This window comes from Gnatocerus cornutus, chromosome 5 (genome assembly GCF_029298725.1).
Source record: "Gnatocerus cornutus isolate USDA-ARS CGAHR chromosome 5, icGnaCorn1.1, whole genome shotgun sequence".
NCBI lineage: Eukaryota > Metazoa > Arthropoda > Insecta > Coleoptera > Tenebrionidae > Gnatocerus > Gnatocerus cornutus.
In genome coordinates, this window is record NC_142237.1 from 18,340,473 (window position 1) to 18,356,654 (window position 16,182).

The 16,182-nt window shown below is 34.3% G+C and overlaps 2 protein-coding genes across 4 annotated transcripts in view; one reads left to right on the top strand and one right to left on the bottom strand.

Annotated features, from left to right (window-relative positions):
- Positions 1-16,182, bottom strand: part of dysc (whirlin protein dyschronic) — a 42,834-nt gene that overhangs the window by 2,064 nt on the left and 24,588 nt on the right. For all 3 annotated transcript variants that reach the window (XM_088037842.1, XM_088037843.1, XM_088037841.1), the window contains one exon: positions 530-796. In XM_088037842.1, coding sequence (XP_087893968.1) covers positions 530-796 — 267 coding nt within the window. The remainder of the gene's footprint in view (positions 1-529; positions 797-16,182) is intronic.
- On the top strand, positions 7,494-14,292 carry LOC148175366 (uncharacterized). Its single transcript, XM_088037845.1, has 2 exons — positions 7,494-7,584; positions 13,037-14,292. The coding sequence occupies exon 2, from the start codon at positions 13,048-13,050 to the stop codon at positions 13,258-13,260; it is 213 nt and encodes a 70-aa protein (XP_087893971.1). The 5' UTR covers positions 7,494-7,584; positions 13,037-13,047; the 3' UTR covers positions 13,261-14,292.

A 16,182-nucleotide genomic window follows, 5' to 3' on the forward strand; every position in this document is an offset into this window, starting at 1 on the left:
CCTTGTTACTTAATATACTCTTTATTGGTGTCTTGGCAGACAGGTTTTTTGGCTTTTTATTTGAAGACTGGGCGCCATGTTTCTTTAACAATAACATTAATATAAAATAATCTCCGTCATTGCGTTAATATTTCCATTTTTTCGTCTGCTCCCTAATTGATGGTCTCGGAATCCCAAGCGGACAAGCTTTGCATAGTTATATTTTCTCATAGATTCACGGTCAGCTTAACAATGTTCCATCCAACTCAAAAATGCAAAGAAGCCTAAGCCTTTGAGTCAGTCGTAATAAGCAGTACGCAGGTACCTCGAGCGTGTAACACGGTACAAGTTATCCAGCCTTGTCAGCGATTTCTCACCAATAAACTCTCCTAACAACTGTCACGATCTTCACTTTATTACACAAATTCTGTTATTTATCGCAATTATCTTGCGTGGATACGCGATAACTGCCTTAACTAAACGCATACTGTCATAATTGCAATATATGAGTCTTACTGTTAAAATACAACAGGAAGCGCACTACACTTACATTTATGTTGATAATTCTCGGTAAAGGATGTTTCGTGTTGGCGCCTCCTTCAATAGCAATACCTAAGATGGGCTTCGTCTTCTTCACGGTCACTCTCAAGTTACCTTCTTCGTCTTGGGTCACTCTGGGAACTTCGCGTTGTCCTTCCGAAAGCCCATCCCGTGCCAGTCGTTGCATGGATTGGTGGCGGCGCATTCCTCCTTCGCCTTCTAACAGTGCTTGCTCGTCCTTCATGTCGAAACTTCGGGATAGCTTATGAGCCAATTCCTATAACATTTTTGGGACAAGTTAAAGGAGATAGCGAGTTTCAAAGTGGAGAAATTTCCGACCATTGACAATACAACGAGCTAAAAGGGAAACACTTCTTTTTTTGTTTTGTGGTGACCTACTTGGGAACCCAAATACTGAAGTGAAAGTGATGACAATTAATGGTGCGGTTGGTTTTATTGAGTTTCTTTCGTCAGAAAATTAAAAGTTTGTCACGCTTTATTTCATGGCCGGTTTTTGGGTAAACTTTTTTAGTTCCCTTACTTTCATTTTTATATGTTGGAAAAAATTCAGATTTAAAAACTCTCGGACTTTGAGATATTATTTCATAATTTCCAGAACTACCTAACTCTTATAAACTTAAATATGGAAACTTAACTCAACAACTTGAATATTTCGGAACCTGAAAGTTGTCACATCAAACTTATTAAACTTGATAATTATTTGCAACATTGAGATAAAGTGAACTAGTTCAAAACAGATTGATATTTTTAATCCTGAAGTTCAAAACCCGACAATTAAACAACAAAAGAAGTACCGCAAAGAAAAAACTAGCCTAACAAATGTTTATTCAGTTATGTTTTATGTTGTCTGTAATTTAAGCATTCTACAAACCCCATCGTAACTTTAGCGTTGTAACAGTAAAACATTTCACATTTTAATTAGTTTCTTGTACACCTTTCTGCTCGTTTGAATAAAGCATGAAAGAGGAAGATCATTAACGTCTCAACAATAATTATTCGATTCCATTTTCTAAACATAAACGCCGTTTATTGTAAAACATACTAAGCAATAACGAGAAATAGACACTAATAAATTCGTTTCCACATTTAAACTAAGAATATAAACCAACTCTCATTCTATTATTATTTGTCCATAAATAAATAGAAACAGCTTGAGCGCGCTCAGTAAGTTAATAAACATGAATTTTTACTCGTTTTGCTGCATCTGTAAGATATCAATTTGTTTTGATTATGAAAATAACGTTTCATTTAACTTTCATTAACCATAAAGAACGGTCAGGAAAGTTGACATTTTATTTCTACACACTAAGACAAGAAGCATAAATTCTGTCTAAAATCACCAAACATACATAGAACTACATCATACTCAGGGGAAAATGAAGCTACATCGTAGGATGGAACTTCTTTTTCTTCACAAAAGGTGCACTAAATCTAGAATTGAACATGCCCCATGCTGTGTGGACGATGAAAGTTATTTCTTGATACCAAAGTCGTACCCCAATTTTGTCCACGGTCAATTTTCTAGTGTAATTTTGTCTCAGTGTTCAATGAAAGTGATTGGACAATTCACAAAACTACATACACTCAGAGAGGAAAAAAAGAAAATGCTAAATATGCCAATCGGGTTGTTGTGTTTGTCACGATTTAGAGGCGGTTTTCAAGTTGGTACCAATTTTTTATGTTGCATATAACCGTGATTTAAACGTTTGCATTCGTCTAAGAGCCGCTGAAATGCAGAAAGGCAGTTCTGAAAAGCATCACTAAACTCCCAGCCAATAAATCGTGAATTGTCGTGTGGCCACAGTCAATGGCGCGTAAAGATGCTTGTAGTACTCTTCTTAGTCCTGTAAGCATGTGCATGAAACTATACAGTGCTGGAGTGAGAAGAATTTTTTTTTAGAGTACTGCAGGCACAAATTTCAACTGTTTGGGCTACAAGACATGTAGTACGTGTGCCCAATCTATAAGGCCGCATGCTGGAGTGCTCTGAAGGGCCTAAAACTTACAAGAGGTCTGCCCCAGTACCAAGACTTGACTTTCTGCGTCCACCCTCCCAAGCTCGACCGCAGACCGCCAAGGTACCCGCTCTGCAAACATTCCATTGCGATTTAGAACGCGGTACCAACACAAAAATGGTTCTTGCCGTGAAAACCAACAACAATAAATAACCCTAGACTTTTACACAGCTCTGCGAAATTGATTTCACGATTTAAGGACGCAATTACGTCCAAGGAGGTCCCATCGCTACGCTACATTAATTTTACTCTTGACAGATAACTTTATTTTATCAGTACCGCACTAAGACATCAAAATTAAAACCATCGTTAAGAGATGAAAATTCCAACGTAATTGCTCTTAATCGTTTTTTTACATCGATTTGCTGTCAATTAACAAAGTCAATTATTTTGACTGTTATTAGTTCCACATGACGAGCAACGATTTTTGTAAGAATGCTTGAACAAAGGTACGACTTCGCGCTCACCGTTGAAACCGCTTCGTTCTCATGTTCTCCCGATACGCGAGAACCATGAAACCCACACTCATGGTACTGTGGTACCATGCCTCGGTACTACTTACCCATAAAGGTGCGTGGGTCAATGAATGGAATTGTGCGCGACACGTTAAGGTACGACGAGCTCGGTACTTACTTTGCAGATAGGTTAAATCAGCAGTAAATTCAAACAAAGGCCATTAAATAAATTAGTTTTATTACTATCAATAAATATGTCGGAAAGTCACACCTACGAATTTCGGCTCTGATTTAAAGAATTTTCGAATCCTTTGTTTTAAAAATGTCCGTTCTAGCGACTGGGAGATTTCAACGAGACGTTTTTTTTTGCACCGGCGCAGAAGAAATACTACTTTCTTGATTTGGTGATGACACATTTGCATGGCTGCTTATCTTTTTACGGGTACAAAAAAAGTCCTTTGCGGTTGCGATTTTGCAAATCTAATCGCGTGAAGATTTATGGGTCTGTTGTTCAAAGACATAATAATAAATGTTGCGAAATTAGGAGTGGGCCGGGACTCCTCAGAGCTCCAGAAATAAAATACAAAAAATTGTATATAAAATTGTACTCCTATATTTTAAAAATCATAAATTTGAAAAATCTTCGCATACATTAGGAGCATTTTTTCCAGTTTTTTTTATCAGAAATTGCTAATTAATTCCTAGGATGTAGACCTAATTAACCTAAAAGAAGCCTAAACAGAATTCAATGTCTGTCTAAAAATTAAGGAACTAAATATCCAAAGGGTGGCAATATCTGACTAAATGAAGAAAAACGTCGAAAACTAAAACTTGAGCAATCAAATTTTCTCCGTCAACTGAATACTCTTACAATGTTACTAAATTAATTAGATTGCTATAAATACTTTCTAAAATGCTCGTTTTGCTTCTGACAACTTCACAAAAGTATCTCATAACTGTCGCACTGCCAATTATGCCCAAATATAATAATCTAATTATAGACCCGGCAGAAAACAGAAATACAATTTAATCTAATTTTATTCAGTGTTTTTTCGTAAAAAGAAAAATGTTTCCGTTGGCAGCTTTCACCCTAGTGGTTTTTTCCATATCATTTAGTAATTTTTTAAAGACCGGAATCCTTGCCAACCCCTTGATGTTCTCAACAAGATTCTGTAGTTTTTTACAGGATGTTTCGTTTGACAATCGTAGAATCTTACATAAAGTGTGAAGTAAGAATTAATTGGTGAAATTTTTCCAATTTGCACAAATTAGAATGATTATTAAATACTGATGACCCGATGCGCTAGTGAAAGTTGAAAAATGAGCGAATTTAGTACAGTTTTCTGGAAGTTTCAAGCAACCAAACGACAAAGTAATATTCCGGTTCATCCAGATTAGCTTTTCTTAATTAGTTAACAGTATGGCTATAACTTTCTACGGTAGACACACGCACAATAAAAGCTAATAGTGGAAAATAAAAAATACCCAACAATAATGGTGTAAGCACAACGACAGATTCACCTTGAACCTTAATTAAAAGTGTACTTTTTCATTATAACGCATTGTGTGAATCTATTTTCGATTTTTAAATAATTAATTGAATCTTTCAAGAAGTAATGGCGTAATAGATGCCTTACAATCTCGCATCCTGTCTTTGATTTAATCCATAGTTGTCTTCTTTCTTTCTTTTTCGTAATCACCCCGTATAGAAAACGATCAGAGATAAAGTACCGCCAGAGCCATTCCTGTTTAACTGTATGTGTGAATTAATGAAACGAATTCTCACAAGACATTCATACTTATTTATATTTTTCGACGGTCATTCGGACCGTTTCCTGTTCGTTTTTTTTTCCTTAACGTTGGTAACGGTACCTTTGATGGGTGCGCTTTATGATCCACCAGGTTGCGTAACGATTTTTCAAAAAGACTAATTTCTCTAATTTCGTAATCCATTTAATCGAAAGTACATACATACTGTATTTGAATGACGACTGAAATAATTTTAATTAAATTACAATAATTACTCATTGTTCGAGCTGTATTATGCTAATGAGAAACTTAATCTGGTTAATTAAAGGCGATTTATTTGTTAAGTAATTACGACATGTTCACATTTATTTATCTTTGCAAACTAGGCAATTAAGTACACTTCTCCAGCCGGATTAAGTCTAAAAATATACCATGAGTGTAATAATAATAAAATTACCAGATCTAAAGATTATCCTCGCAGACATCACTTACACTCGTTTAATTGATCATTTTTGACCACCGCAAATGACAGTGGCAATCTCATCGCAAATACGTTTTATAGAAAAGAACGATGACTGCGCAATTTTTAAATCTTTTCACCAAAATTAGATTATTGTGATTTCAAATTGTATAATTTGTAAGATCACAATGTAATACAATCAATTCGAACTTCAACAAATTATTGTGGTGGGTATTCATTTATAAAAAGTAGCACAAAGGAGGCAAAAGTTGGGATGATTTGGTTGGTACCGTTTCTGTATTGTTGGCGGATTTGAAATTGCAATTATAATATAATATAAAAAAATAAATTTGTAAATAGAAACTTCGCTCTGTTTTCTAGATGTAGACCCTCATTGGTTCCCACGCTTCTGGTTTGTTTATGCAGTCGTGTTCATGTTCAACTGTTTTTTCGAATTTAGATTTCATGTTTAGTTCAACGAAAAATTTTTGTTTCTGTGATTTAAATGTTTAAATTTAAAATATTATTTTTGATATAATCATTAACGTTCGTTAATTAAATTTGAGCGTCCTAAAATTTGTAAAATAAGGACTTTCCTCTCCTTGGGCTTAAAACAAAGATCGATTGTTGTCATTACGCAAACCGTCAAAATTCTTCACAATTAATTAGTTACCTACATAGCAGGTAAACGAATTTCCATTAACCACAGAGATTTCACCATGACGCAGTAAATCGAGCCTGAATTTGTCGCTATTTTGACACTTATGCTTATGAGTCACATTGTAAAACTGAACTTTCAAACTTTAATAGTCATTTCTTGTAATTGTTAATTATTCCACTCATAACTGGAACGCAATAAATGACTCCTCATTTTTAATAAATCACAAATGGCAAAGTTGAACTAGTCATAATCCATAAGAAAATTATTAAGAGAAATGAAGGGTAACGCAGTTTACTACGTCAAACAAACAAGTTTTAGAACGGAGCTGTAATCAATAACAACAACATATCAGGAGTTGTAATGTAAACAAATTACAAACAAAGAAGTTAAACGAGTGTTTTGAGTTTAGAACAGTTTTGAGTCGCAATAATTAAGGGGAATAAATCGTTAATAAATAGTTACCATGACATTTTCTTGATTTACAAATAAACAAATCCAATTTAATTAAATGATTATTGTCATTTTTGTGACTTTTTGCTCATGATACCGTTGTAAACGGACAGGAAATAATTCCAATTTATTTTTGAGTCATCACATCCGCGTTATGATTGGAAAAGTCGAAATGACTTCTTTTTAAAAAATGTTACGTGTCGCTTACAGAAAAATGTGTAATTACAACTGTCAATCCACTGCCGTTATCTAGTGATGTAATTCAATCACTTTCAATTGATATTAGATATTATTATCTTACGTTGAAAGTTTTAATGGACAGTTCGATGGACACGTACGTTATAATTAAAGATTGAATAATGAAGCGCTTTCCTTTGCGTGAATTTTTCTACAGATCCAGAGCTGTTTTTCTTGTGTCGGTATGACAACTTTGTCGTACATTGTTTCCAGTGAAAGAACACGGGAGAGAAATTTTAGAAATTCATTACTTGGAACGAATTATACAGTATAACGGTCATATCTTCACGTTCTTGGTTGATGGTCGTTTTTCCTCAAGTTCATTGTTATGAGATTTCTTTGAGATTTTACAGAGCATCGCCGCATTTCTTGCGAGGAAAGTGACCAGTGGAGGTTTTCTTTGTGACATTTATACAGTTATGGGCAAAGAAAATGGTACTAACACGGTTGTGAGTTGTCCAAATGGTGGTGAATCAAAACAACTTTCTCTGCGACAACGAACGCCAAAAATACTGCTTAAATTTCAATGTTAAACAACTTGAAAGGCTACTTTCAATCAGTGTCATCTAACTATTTTTGCAGCTGCTACTCTCTTAATTAACTATCTATGCATGAGCCTACTAAAAGCGCAATGAAAAATTCATAGCACCAATTTACGGAACGCTTCTTAGCCGTTCATTCCCGGAAGTCTTTCTCTAACTGATATAAAGCCATGTTCACATTAACCTTTCTGAAAGTAAGCTCCTCGAATTAGGTACCAAATGAAGCACTACTACGGTACTACATCTACTATCACTAGGAAAGTAAGTGTGGCAACATTGTATCTCTTACCTGGTCCTGGGATAGAGTAAGCATGGAACAAACAAAACAAAGCACAATCAGACCGTGTTGGTCAGTTGGTTGTGTATCGTCGTTGGCGACGCTGGTACTTGTGGTACCACACCGTGCTCTTGTTACGTAATAATTTCAGTGCACGGTCGTTGTGACAAGTGTATCATTACCATACATTGCCAACAGGTTTGTATTTTCTTTTATTGAATTGTCTGATTTTGTTAAGAAACTTGCAATGGTTGTTCTGTGGCAATAATGCAGTGGAGAGTGAAAAGGACGATTTTTCAAAAAATCATTTCTTTTTTGTTTCGTTATCATAGCTTTCATTTTCATTTTTTTCTTCTAAGTAGTTCTAAAAATGTAAACTAGTGACACCAGTCTGTGGACTTGTTTTTCACCTGCCTAGCCTTTGATATATTAAAAAAAAGTTGTTTGTAGTACTATTACTATTAATCATAACTATGATTTGTGAGCTCGATATGTTATATATAGCGTTTCATAATCTTGTAATGAAGTCGTTTTGGATTGTAATACAATCTTGGGCAGAATGCATCTCGACTGGAAATTGAAACCAATTACAAATTGCAAGGGCGAGAATTCGAAAGGAATCCAAATTCTGTCGGTTTTTTCTTATTTTGTCGATTTTGATTTATTTATTGCCATTTTGTGGTTCCATTGTTTACCTATTTGTTACTTCAATCTTACCTAGAATTTTGGAATCAGGTTTTCAGGTCGAATTTTCATACTGAATATTAAAATTTGGACTTTTCAAATGTATTTTAAATTTCAGGTTTCAGGACGCTGTATTTTGGATTTTTCCAAAATTTAAAAATTTGTTCAAAATTTAAATTTTTTATTGGTTAAAGTAGCAATGTTGGTAGCACTGCTATCATGTCAAAGCCATTTCAGATTAATATCTGACCTCAAACTGTCAAAAAAACTTTGAGACAACACGCAGAGCTGCCAACATAATTGAAATCCTCCGCCTTGTCATAATTTCTCCGATTAAAATAAATTAGCAATCACACCAAATCAAACAAGCTAATTAATTTTTTCTGTCAATTTTATTTATTTGCATTTCCTATTCCTTCCCATTTAATTATCTCTGCCATCGTAATGAATTGAAGCTGCTGGTCTCATTTATAACTGTTGATATTTCCCATGTATTGATTCGGTTTTTAACCGCGCAATTTAGTCATTATCTTATTTTTCCCTGGGATAATAACAACCATGATTAGAAGACATAATAACAATGATTTCTTGTACGCATCCACCGCTTTCCCGTACTTTTTGTTCTGCCTAATTATCCATCACGATGATTATTTAAATCCAAAATCGCATAAAAAATACGTAACGCTTTGAGCGGTACCGAAGCAATTTCTTTTTTCACGATCTCATTGCATCCAACCAATTTACTGCGAACTTGGTGTTTATTAAAACTGTATCCCGATCCGTTAAGTATTGTTAAGTTAGTTACGTTACCGTATAACATAAAAATACTAACCCGCTTTTATAAAAAGCGTAAAATGGGCAGATCACGATTTTGCACGGTTTTGCCTTTGTGGGAAAAATGGATCAGTGTTGCACTAGGCTCTGCAGACATTGTCGCGGTTCGCTTTGTAACGCATCATCGAAGTCTCTTCATGACGAATCGTGAAAGTGATTATTCTCGTACCGCAATGCATCGGTAATTTCTTTATTAACGCCAATAGCATGAAGTAAAAGTTTCAGAGAACTGCATTCTTACTTTCTTCGGGATGCTCTGATTTTGTGATGCTGAGGTTGAAAGTTCGAAACGGTGTCACTGGAGTGGGCGCAAATAGCCAATTAAAACTATCATTATACCAATTTCAATCTTGGTGGGTGTTGGAAAGTTGGAACTTTTGCCCCAGTCCCTTTTTGTCGGGAGAGGAAAGTAATGCAAATTACACGCACTATATTGTAGCATTTTGTAATATTTATTGCTTCGTGAACGTCGCTCCGGTTGTTCTGCAAAGTGCAAATAATGATGACAGCCTAAACTAGGAAGTCTGCGTTCCCACAAGAAATCAAAAATTCTTCCATCGACGTGCATAAAGGGCTCGATGATTAATAGCGAGTTTCATTGGAGCGTTTGACGGATCACCCACCGAGTTCATAAATGAGATAGATTACCAATTGCGGCACTAGTCTGTGACTTACCGCTCCTAATAACCGTATACTATCTCGATAATCTCCCGGTCAAGTCTTCGGGGTCACACAGGTGTTTTCAGCTGCCTATTAATTCTCTAGGTGTGTCTTCACCGATGCAAATCACGAAAATTACTATAGAGACAAAACTGGTAGTACAAAAAAAGTAGTGCATCGGAATTACCGTAGGCTGCTGATAAATCACCGAAGCCGTCAATTTAACCAGTCGTCACGTTGTCGGAAATCGTTATAACAGACATCTTGAACGTTTTAACGGCCGCTGATGAAGGCTTTAAGATGTTGAAGTACCGTTGCGGTCACCACCGTAACATTATGTAATTCATCTGCACCTTTAACCCTAGTTGTGACGTCTCAATATCACTAACTGTTTTTATTAAGGGAAATTTATAATTCAATGTTGGCAATACCGTTAAAGGCTTTTCCGTAAAATGCTAATACTCGTAATCATTTCAAGGTGTGTAAGAATTGTTTTTATGTCTTGACACGCTTCACTGGTCTTCATTTATTCTTCAGTTATTATATCATTCACTGATGTTTTTCGTTTTTGTTACAAGACAAAGAGATTGCTATCCATTCAATAAATAGCTTGTTTGGAGAGATTGTTCCATGGATAAATTTCAAATTTAAATATTCAAACGAATGTGACAAAGAGATGAACGTCGATAATTAAAGCAGTAAAAGGAAATTATGCTAATTTGACGAGTAGCAATTTTATAAACTACGATTATTCAAATTGTGGACTAAACTTTATCTGCATATTTATTGAATATTAAAATAATCCAATATTTAAATGAGTGATATCAGCAAACTGTTCTTTTTATAAATAAATAATGAAAGATCATTACAATTTAATTTAATAAATTTAAGTCATCTCATATCAATTCAAAATAGAGCCAGTTTAAAGCACTCATCAGTTCAATTCAGTTAAATTTGATTCAATCTTGCCTAATTTAGCTTCTTTAATATATTAAATTTAGTCTGAATTAGTCGGATTTAGTTCATTTCTAGGTAATTTAAATAAAATTATTAGTGCGTATGAGATTCAGTTTTAGTCTGACTTAGTTCACTTCAAAATGGTTTAGTCTTAAATTATACTTAAATTCAATTCAATTTTGTTTATTATTTTTGTTTTCTCGATTTGTAATTTATCTTGTTCGGTCTTGTTTAGTCCAATTACTTAATGTTAGGCTCGATGAAGTCCATCTAAATTAATTAAATTTAGCCGAATTTCTAGCCGGCTTTAGTCCAATTTTGTGTTTATGATTTAGTTTTAGTCTAATTTAGCTCATTTAGTCCAGTTTCTTAGTAAAAATGTTTGAATCTTTTTTATTCAACAATTTTAGCTTAAAGAAAGTGAACCACATCACGCATGCAGCTGCAATATCCACATCCAAGAGAAACGCACATTTATTTTTAGCCAATCATTTCGAATAAATTGCCTTCTTAATTTCCTGCCAATTACAGTTCAACTCTTTGGTTTTAAACGGCGGTTGTACCCACATAGTGAAAGCGGCCTTTACCCGCTTATGATATTAAGTTCCGTCAAGCCTGTGAAACTGCAATTGCACTGAAATTTTCTAACGCTGATTTAATCGCAAGAGTTACTTGTTTATTTTAATTGGTCTTTGTGTGCGAAGTAATTAAACTGATTCCAATTTAAATAAACGAAATTTGCTTAGCCGTATTGTTCGAACTTGAGACATAATTAAAGGAGTTGTGAAGGTTACAAGTAATTTCTTTATGTACTGAAAAACAGTCACTGATATTATGGTAACCTTCGGTGGGATTTTTCTTGGAATTTCGTTGCCATGGAAAGCGAAATTTGCATGTTGGAGGTAAATAAACGACAAGCATTTGTGGTGGAAAAATTGATTGAAATTGTGAAAAAAGTTTGGCAACTTAATTAAATTTCCAATTGTCACAAACATTAAAAGCAATTACTTTTGTTCGGTGATTTATATGATATAATGATCACCTATCCGGTTCCAATAACCGGCATCATCAAGAATAAACCACAACAAAATTTTCCACGAATACAAAAACCGCACCAGTTTTATCCGCTCCGACGCATATCACCAATTAATTATCCGTTATTACTAGAAAATGATTCTATAATCTTCACACAAAAACTTCCTCGTTAATTAAGAACAGAATGATTCATAACCAAAAAAGATAGCTCGAGGAAATAGTAACCAATTCGTGCTAAGAAGTTAACTACCTAGACACACGTGAACCTCCTCTTTGTTTAGTTTTTAATTTAACTATCCTAGTGAACTAGTCATTCATGACGGAACACGTCCCGTTATTCAGTCTGTAGAAAGTTTCAACAAAGTTAATTAGGTAGTGTTTAACTTGATTCTTAGACCCTCTCTCAGAAATTTCAAGATCACTGCAGTTGAAAGGTTAGTTACGACTTTAATCCGTTTGCTTGAAATTAATTAGGAAATTCTCGTGACTGGCGCAGTTTTGAAAAATCATCTATCCAAATGCGGCAATTAACAGAAATGATTTTGCGTTTGGATGAAACTAGGTCGTGAAGAACAGGAATAGATGCAACGGAGACCAGCAGGCAAAGAAACTTTAATCTCGGTAATTTAATTCTCGTCTTACAATTAGTCGGAATTAAGACCAATTTCGTTGAGTTCAGGTTGAATAGTTCGTTCAAGATCGGAATTAAATTAATTGGACTGGTTTCGGTTCAAATTGAATTCTGGTCGAACTTTGATCAACTCAAATTGTGTCCGAATTCAATTTTAGTCCAATTTCTTACCAGTTTAGTTCAAATTTGTTAGTTTGGTCAAAAACAAAAATTTCATTAAATGTAATCTGATCGAAGAATTGACGGTTTATTTTTTTTTTAATTTAGGCTCTTTCTTCCCTGTTTATTCAGTTTAATCAAATTTAACCCGCTTAATTTGATTTAATTTAATTTAACTTAGTCTGGCTTGATTAAATATTCAGTTTATTCATTTTGTCAGTTTTAATAAAACATAATTGGATTTAGTCCGTATCATTCCTTATCCAGTTCACTTTAATTAAATTTAATACTATTAATTATTGTGTTTAGTAGAGTCTATACTAGACAAATTTTGATCAAAGTAAATTTTAACGAGTGCTAATCTGTACAATAATCTAAATTTTAATTTATATTTCCTCTTATTTTACAGATTTTCATAAATCATTTTCCATTCAATTCGGTTGTTAATTTTAATTCTCAATAAACCGATCTTATTTGCATAAACTCACTCGCATTTTTTTTTCTCCACTGCAATTTATTGTACACAGAAAACCAATAATTTGTAATTCTTTTTAAACACAGTCAAACCGCAATGTCCCTGCATTTTTTTAACGAGTTTTTTATCTCCTCTAATGTTTCTTATCCACAATAAATGCCCGTAATTACCCCAGAAACATGACCCCGACCTAACACGTTCTGTGCCTTTTTTAGGTACTTCAGTCATGGAATCGTGGCTCGTCGATGTCAAAAGGGTTCGCATCCCTCGCCCAAAATTCGGCAGCGGCTCTCGTTGCTCTTACCCCATCGAGCCACCTAAAGATTACATCTACGATGACAGTCGACAAGACGACTTAAAAATCCGTGCAGCCATCCAGAACACGAACTTGGCTAAAGCAACGGAGGAACTAAGACGAGCTCTGCAGGAAAAACTTTAATTTCCACACGCAATTACACGATTTACATTGTAAATGGAAGGATTTCAGCGGTCGAAAGGGAAAAAATGACAATGTAGCACACGTCTAGTGTGTGAATTAAATTGTACACAACTCGAGTCGGACGGAAACAAAGTCGTCTATCTAGTTTTGACTCAAAGTTTTACTTAAAACGGGCAAGTTTACTTAAATGGTTAGAACAGAGCTGAAAGTGGGTCAGTGGTGTGGTACTGTCTGGGTCAGATTTGGCTCGAGATAACACAAAAGATTTGAAGCGATCTAACAAAGTCGCGTTTTCAAAGGTCTAATTAGCATTTGCAAGTATCAGTTTCCTTGTTTGTATTCGTCCAGTTACGGTCAACTTAGGTCAGGCTAAAAAAAGCTATTTATGTGTGCTTATTTCCCTGTAAAAGTTGAAGTAACGTTAGCTTTGTTCCGTTGGTCTTAATTCGACGAATAAATTATAGAAATGTAGGCAGCCCACTGTACCTCGTTAAAACCACGCCACTGTTTTTGTCCCCCGATAGCCCGTCATTCATCATCGTCGACACTTCCCACCCTCGCATTTTTTTATCCCCCGTCAAATAAATATTAAACACCCAATATAAATCAGTCCCTGAAAAAATCATGGGATATAATAATAAATTTCCCGGATTGCAAATCCAGAGCAATAATCGCTCCTTTGCAACATTGTGCATTATTTACGGACCGTTTGTCGCTGATAAATGACTTTCGAAATGAGAAAAATGCAATCGCTGGCCAAATGGCGTGAAATTGGCGCCTGATTGTATGAAAATCAATTAACCCCATCTGCAATGTAAGTCAGGTCGGATTACTAACTTTATCAATTAAGGAAGGCATTTATTGTAAATACTAAGCATGCAGCTACACATCATATTTACTTAAGTTAAGTAGTGTAGTTTAAGTAGTGTACATAACTGTGATACTGGTTATATTATTCCAATACACGTAGGGCAAACGATATTATTCGATATTAATATCTTATGTTATTTTTGTAATAAAATATTTATGAATGTGAGTGGTTTTCTTTAGGGCGATTTTTCTTGGACGACTTCCAAAAGATGCAGGGTGCGTTTGACAGCGCTAAGTAAAGCAAGACAAATGAAGTTTTAATTGCTCGCAACAATTGAGATATTTGTCAATGAATTACAGTGTTGAGGACCTAAATTAGCATGGCCTTGACTACCAACGCCATTGTCTGTTTCTTACCCACTTAAGTTTTTTTATTGCAAAAACTCGCACTACTAATTTATTGTAAAGTCATGTCATGCGTAATCCTAATCAGTTGGTTTCCAGACTTTGCAGGTGCGGACGTGTTTGCATTTTCTTTATATCAGTACAACAGGTAAGGAAATGTGAAATTGTCTGCTTCTTGAGGTCTTTAGCTCGAGGAGTGTGTAGCTTATTTGTCTTAAATTCGGTATAATTTGCACGGTATTTTGGGCCTTTTTGAACATCATTTTACGTATTTATAAAATTGTGGATTGAAATAAACGTTTGAAATATTGTGTGGTTTTATTTTTTGTGATTTTTTTTCCAATTTTGAAACCATTTTTAATATTAATGCTGATTTTTCAGGAAATTCGAGCATTTGGAAATTTTATATTTCTGAATTTCGACCTTTTACAAAGACGTGGTTTGTTATTTTTTGTGCCTTATTGATCGTCCTTCTGCATATTTTAAAAATGGCATTTGCTATATTTTAAAACTGCAAAATATTTAGCTGTTTTTTCCACACTGAAATAAACGTTTGAAATCTTTGTAACAATTTTTAAACCTCTCCAACCTGACCACAAGTTTTCAAGGAATTTTAGCATTTCGTCTTGTCTTTTTCCTGCATTTCGTCCTGTTCCGAAAATTTAAACAAATAATACAAGGTGTTTATAAATGTTTCTAGCATCAAGGGTGACTCTGGAATTTCTGTGCACTATTTTTCCGCTTTGTTTTCATAGTGAATATAACTATTTAGAAAATTATTTACAATGTTACTTACGTTAACGAAGTTTCAGTTACAGTTTTGTGTCCAAGTTTTTGATTTTCAGGTTGTGAACGACAACTAGAACAGTTTATTTCTCAAAACTTACTTTGCTCCATGTTTGAGGTTAACTGCAAATGTCAGTTGAAAAACCGAAACCCACATTTGTAAAGAGCGGCAAATTTCTTTGACAATTCATAGCCACCCTTGATGCTAGAAACATTTATAAACACCTTGTACAAATATGCGGAAATGTAAATACAATTTTGTCAAAACTATAATGACTACTTGAAAACTACAAATATTGAATATAAATCTATCTGATGAATAAAATTTTACTCATTTATCGACTTTCGGAGTTATTTACCTTGTATTTGCGCGAACCAAAATGATTTAAAAATTTTATTCGGTTCGTGTCATTAATCTAGTTTTTCTGGATCTTTTAAATTTGACCCACAATAAGCTGAAACTGTTTCTTAAGTGAGCAAAAATTCAGAATTATAGACTTAAAATTTCAATTTTAAGAAATTTTTATTTTTAAATATGTAATATACAATCTCCATTATATTCTTCTGAGTGGTGTAACTCTCATAGGTCTTGGCATTTACCTTTGTAATTTTGCAAGTGAGCAAAAATTCAAACTTATAGATCCAAAAGTGCAGTTTCTATTTGAATTTTTCATTTGAATGTATTTCAAAATTTCGAATGTAATAAACAAAGCGCTCTAGTATATTTTACTGTACAATTGCGTTCTCAATTGGCAGGACGCAGTCTATAATGTTTTTGTTTTTGTAACGAATCCGAGATGTTATTTACTTAATCTAACAGTTCCAATGTTTTTATGACTGTAATAAATCCCCTCAATTATAAAATCGAATAAACTTTGAAGTCGTTTATAAACTTTACCATTCTTTCTCGCAGTAAATTTT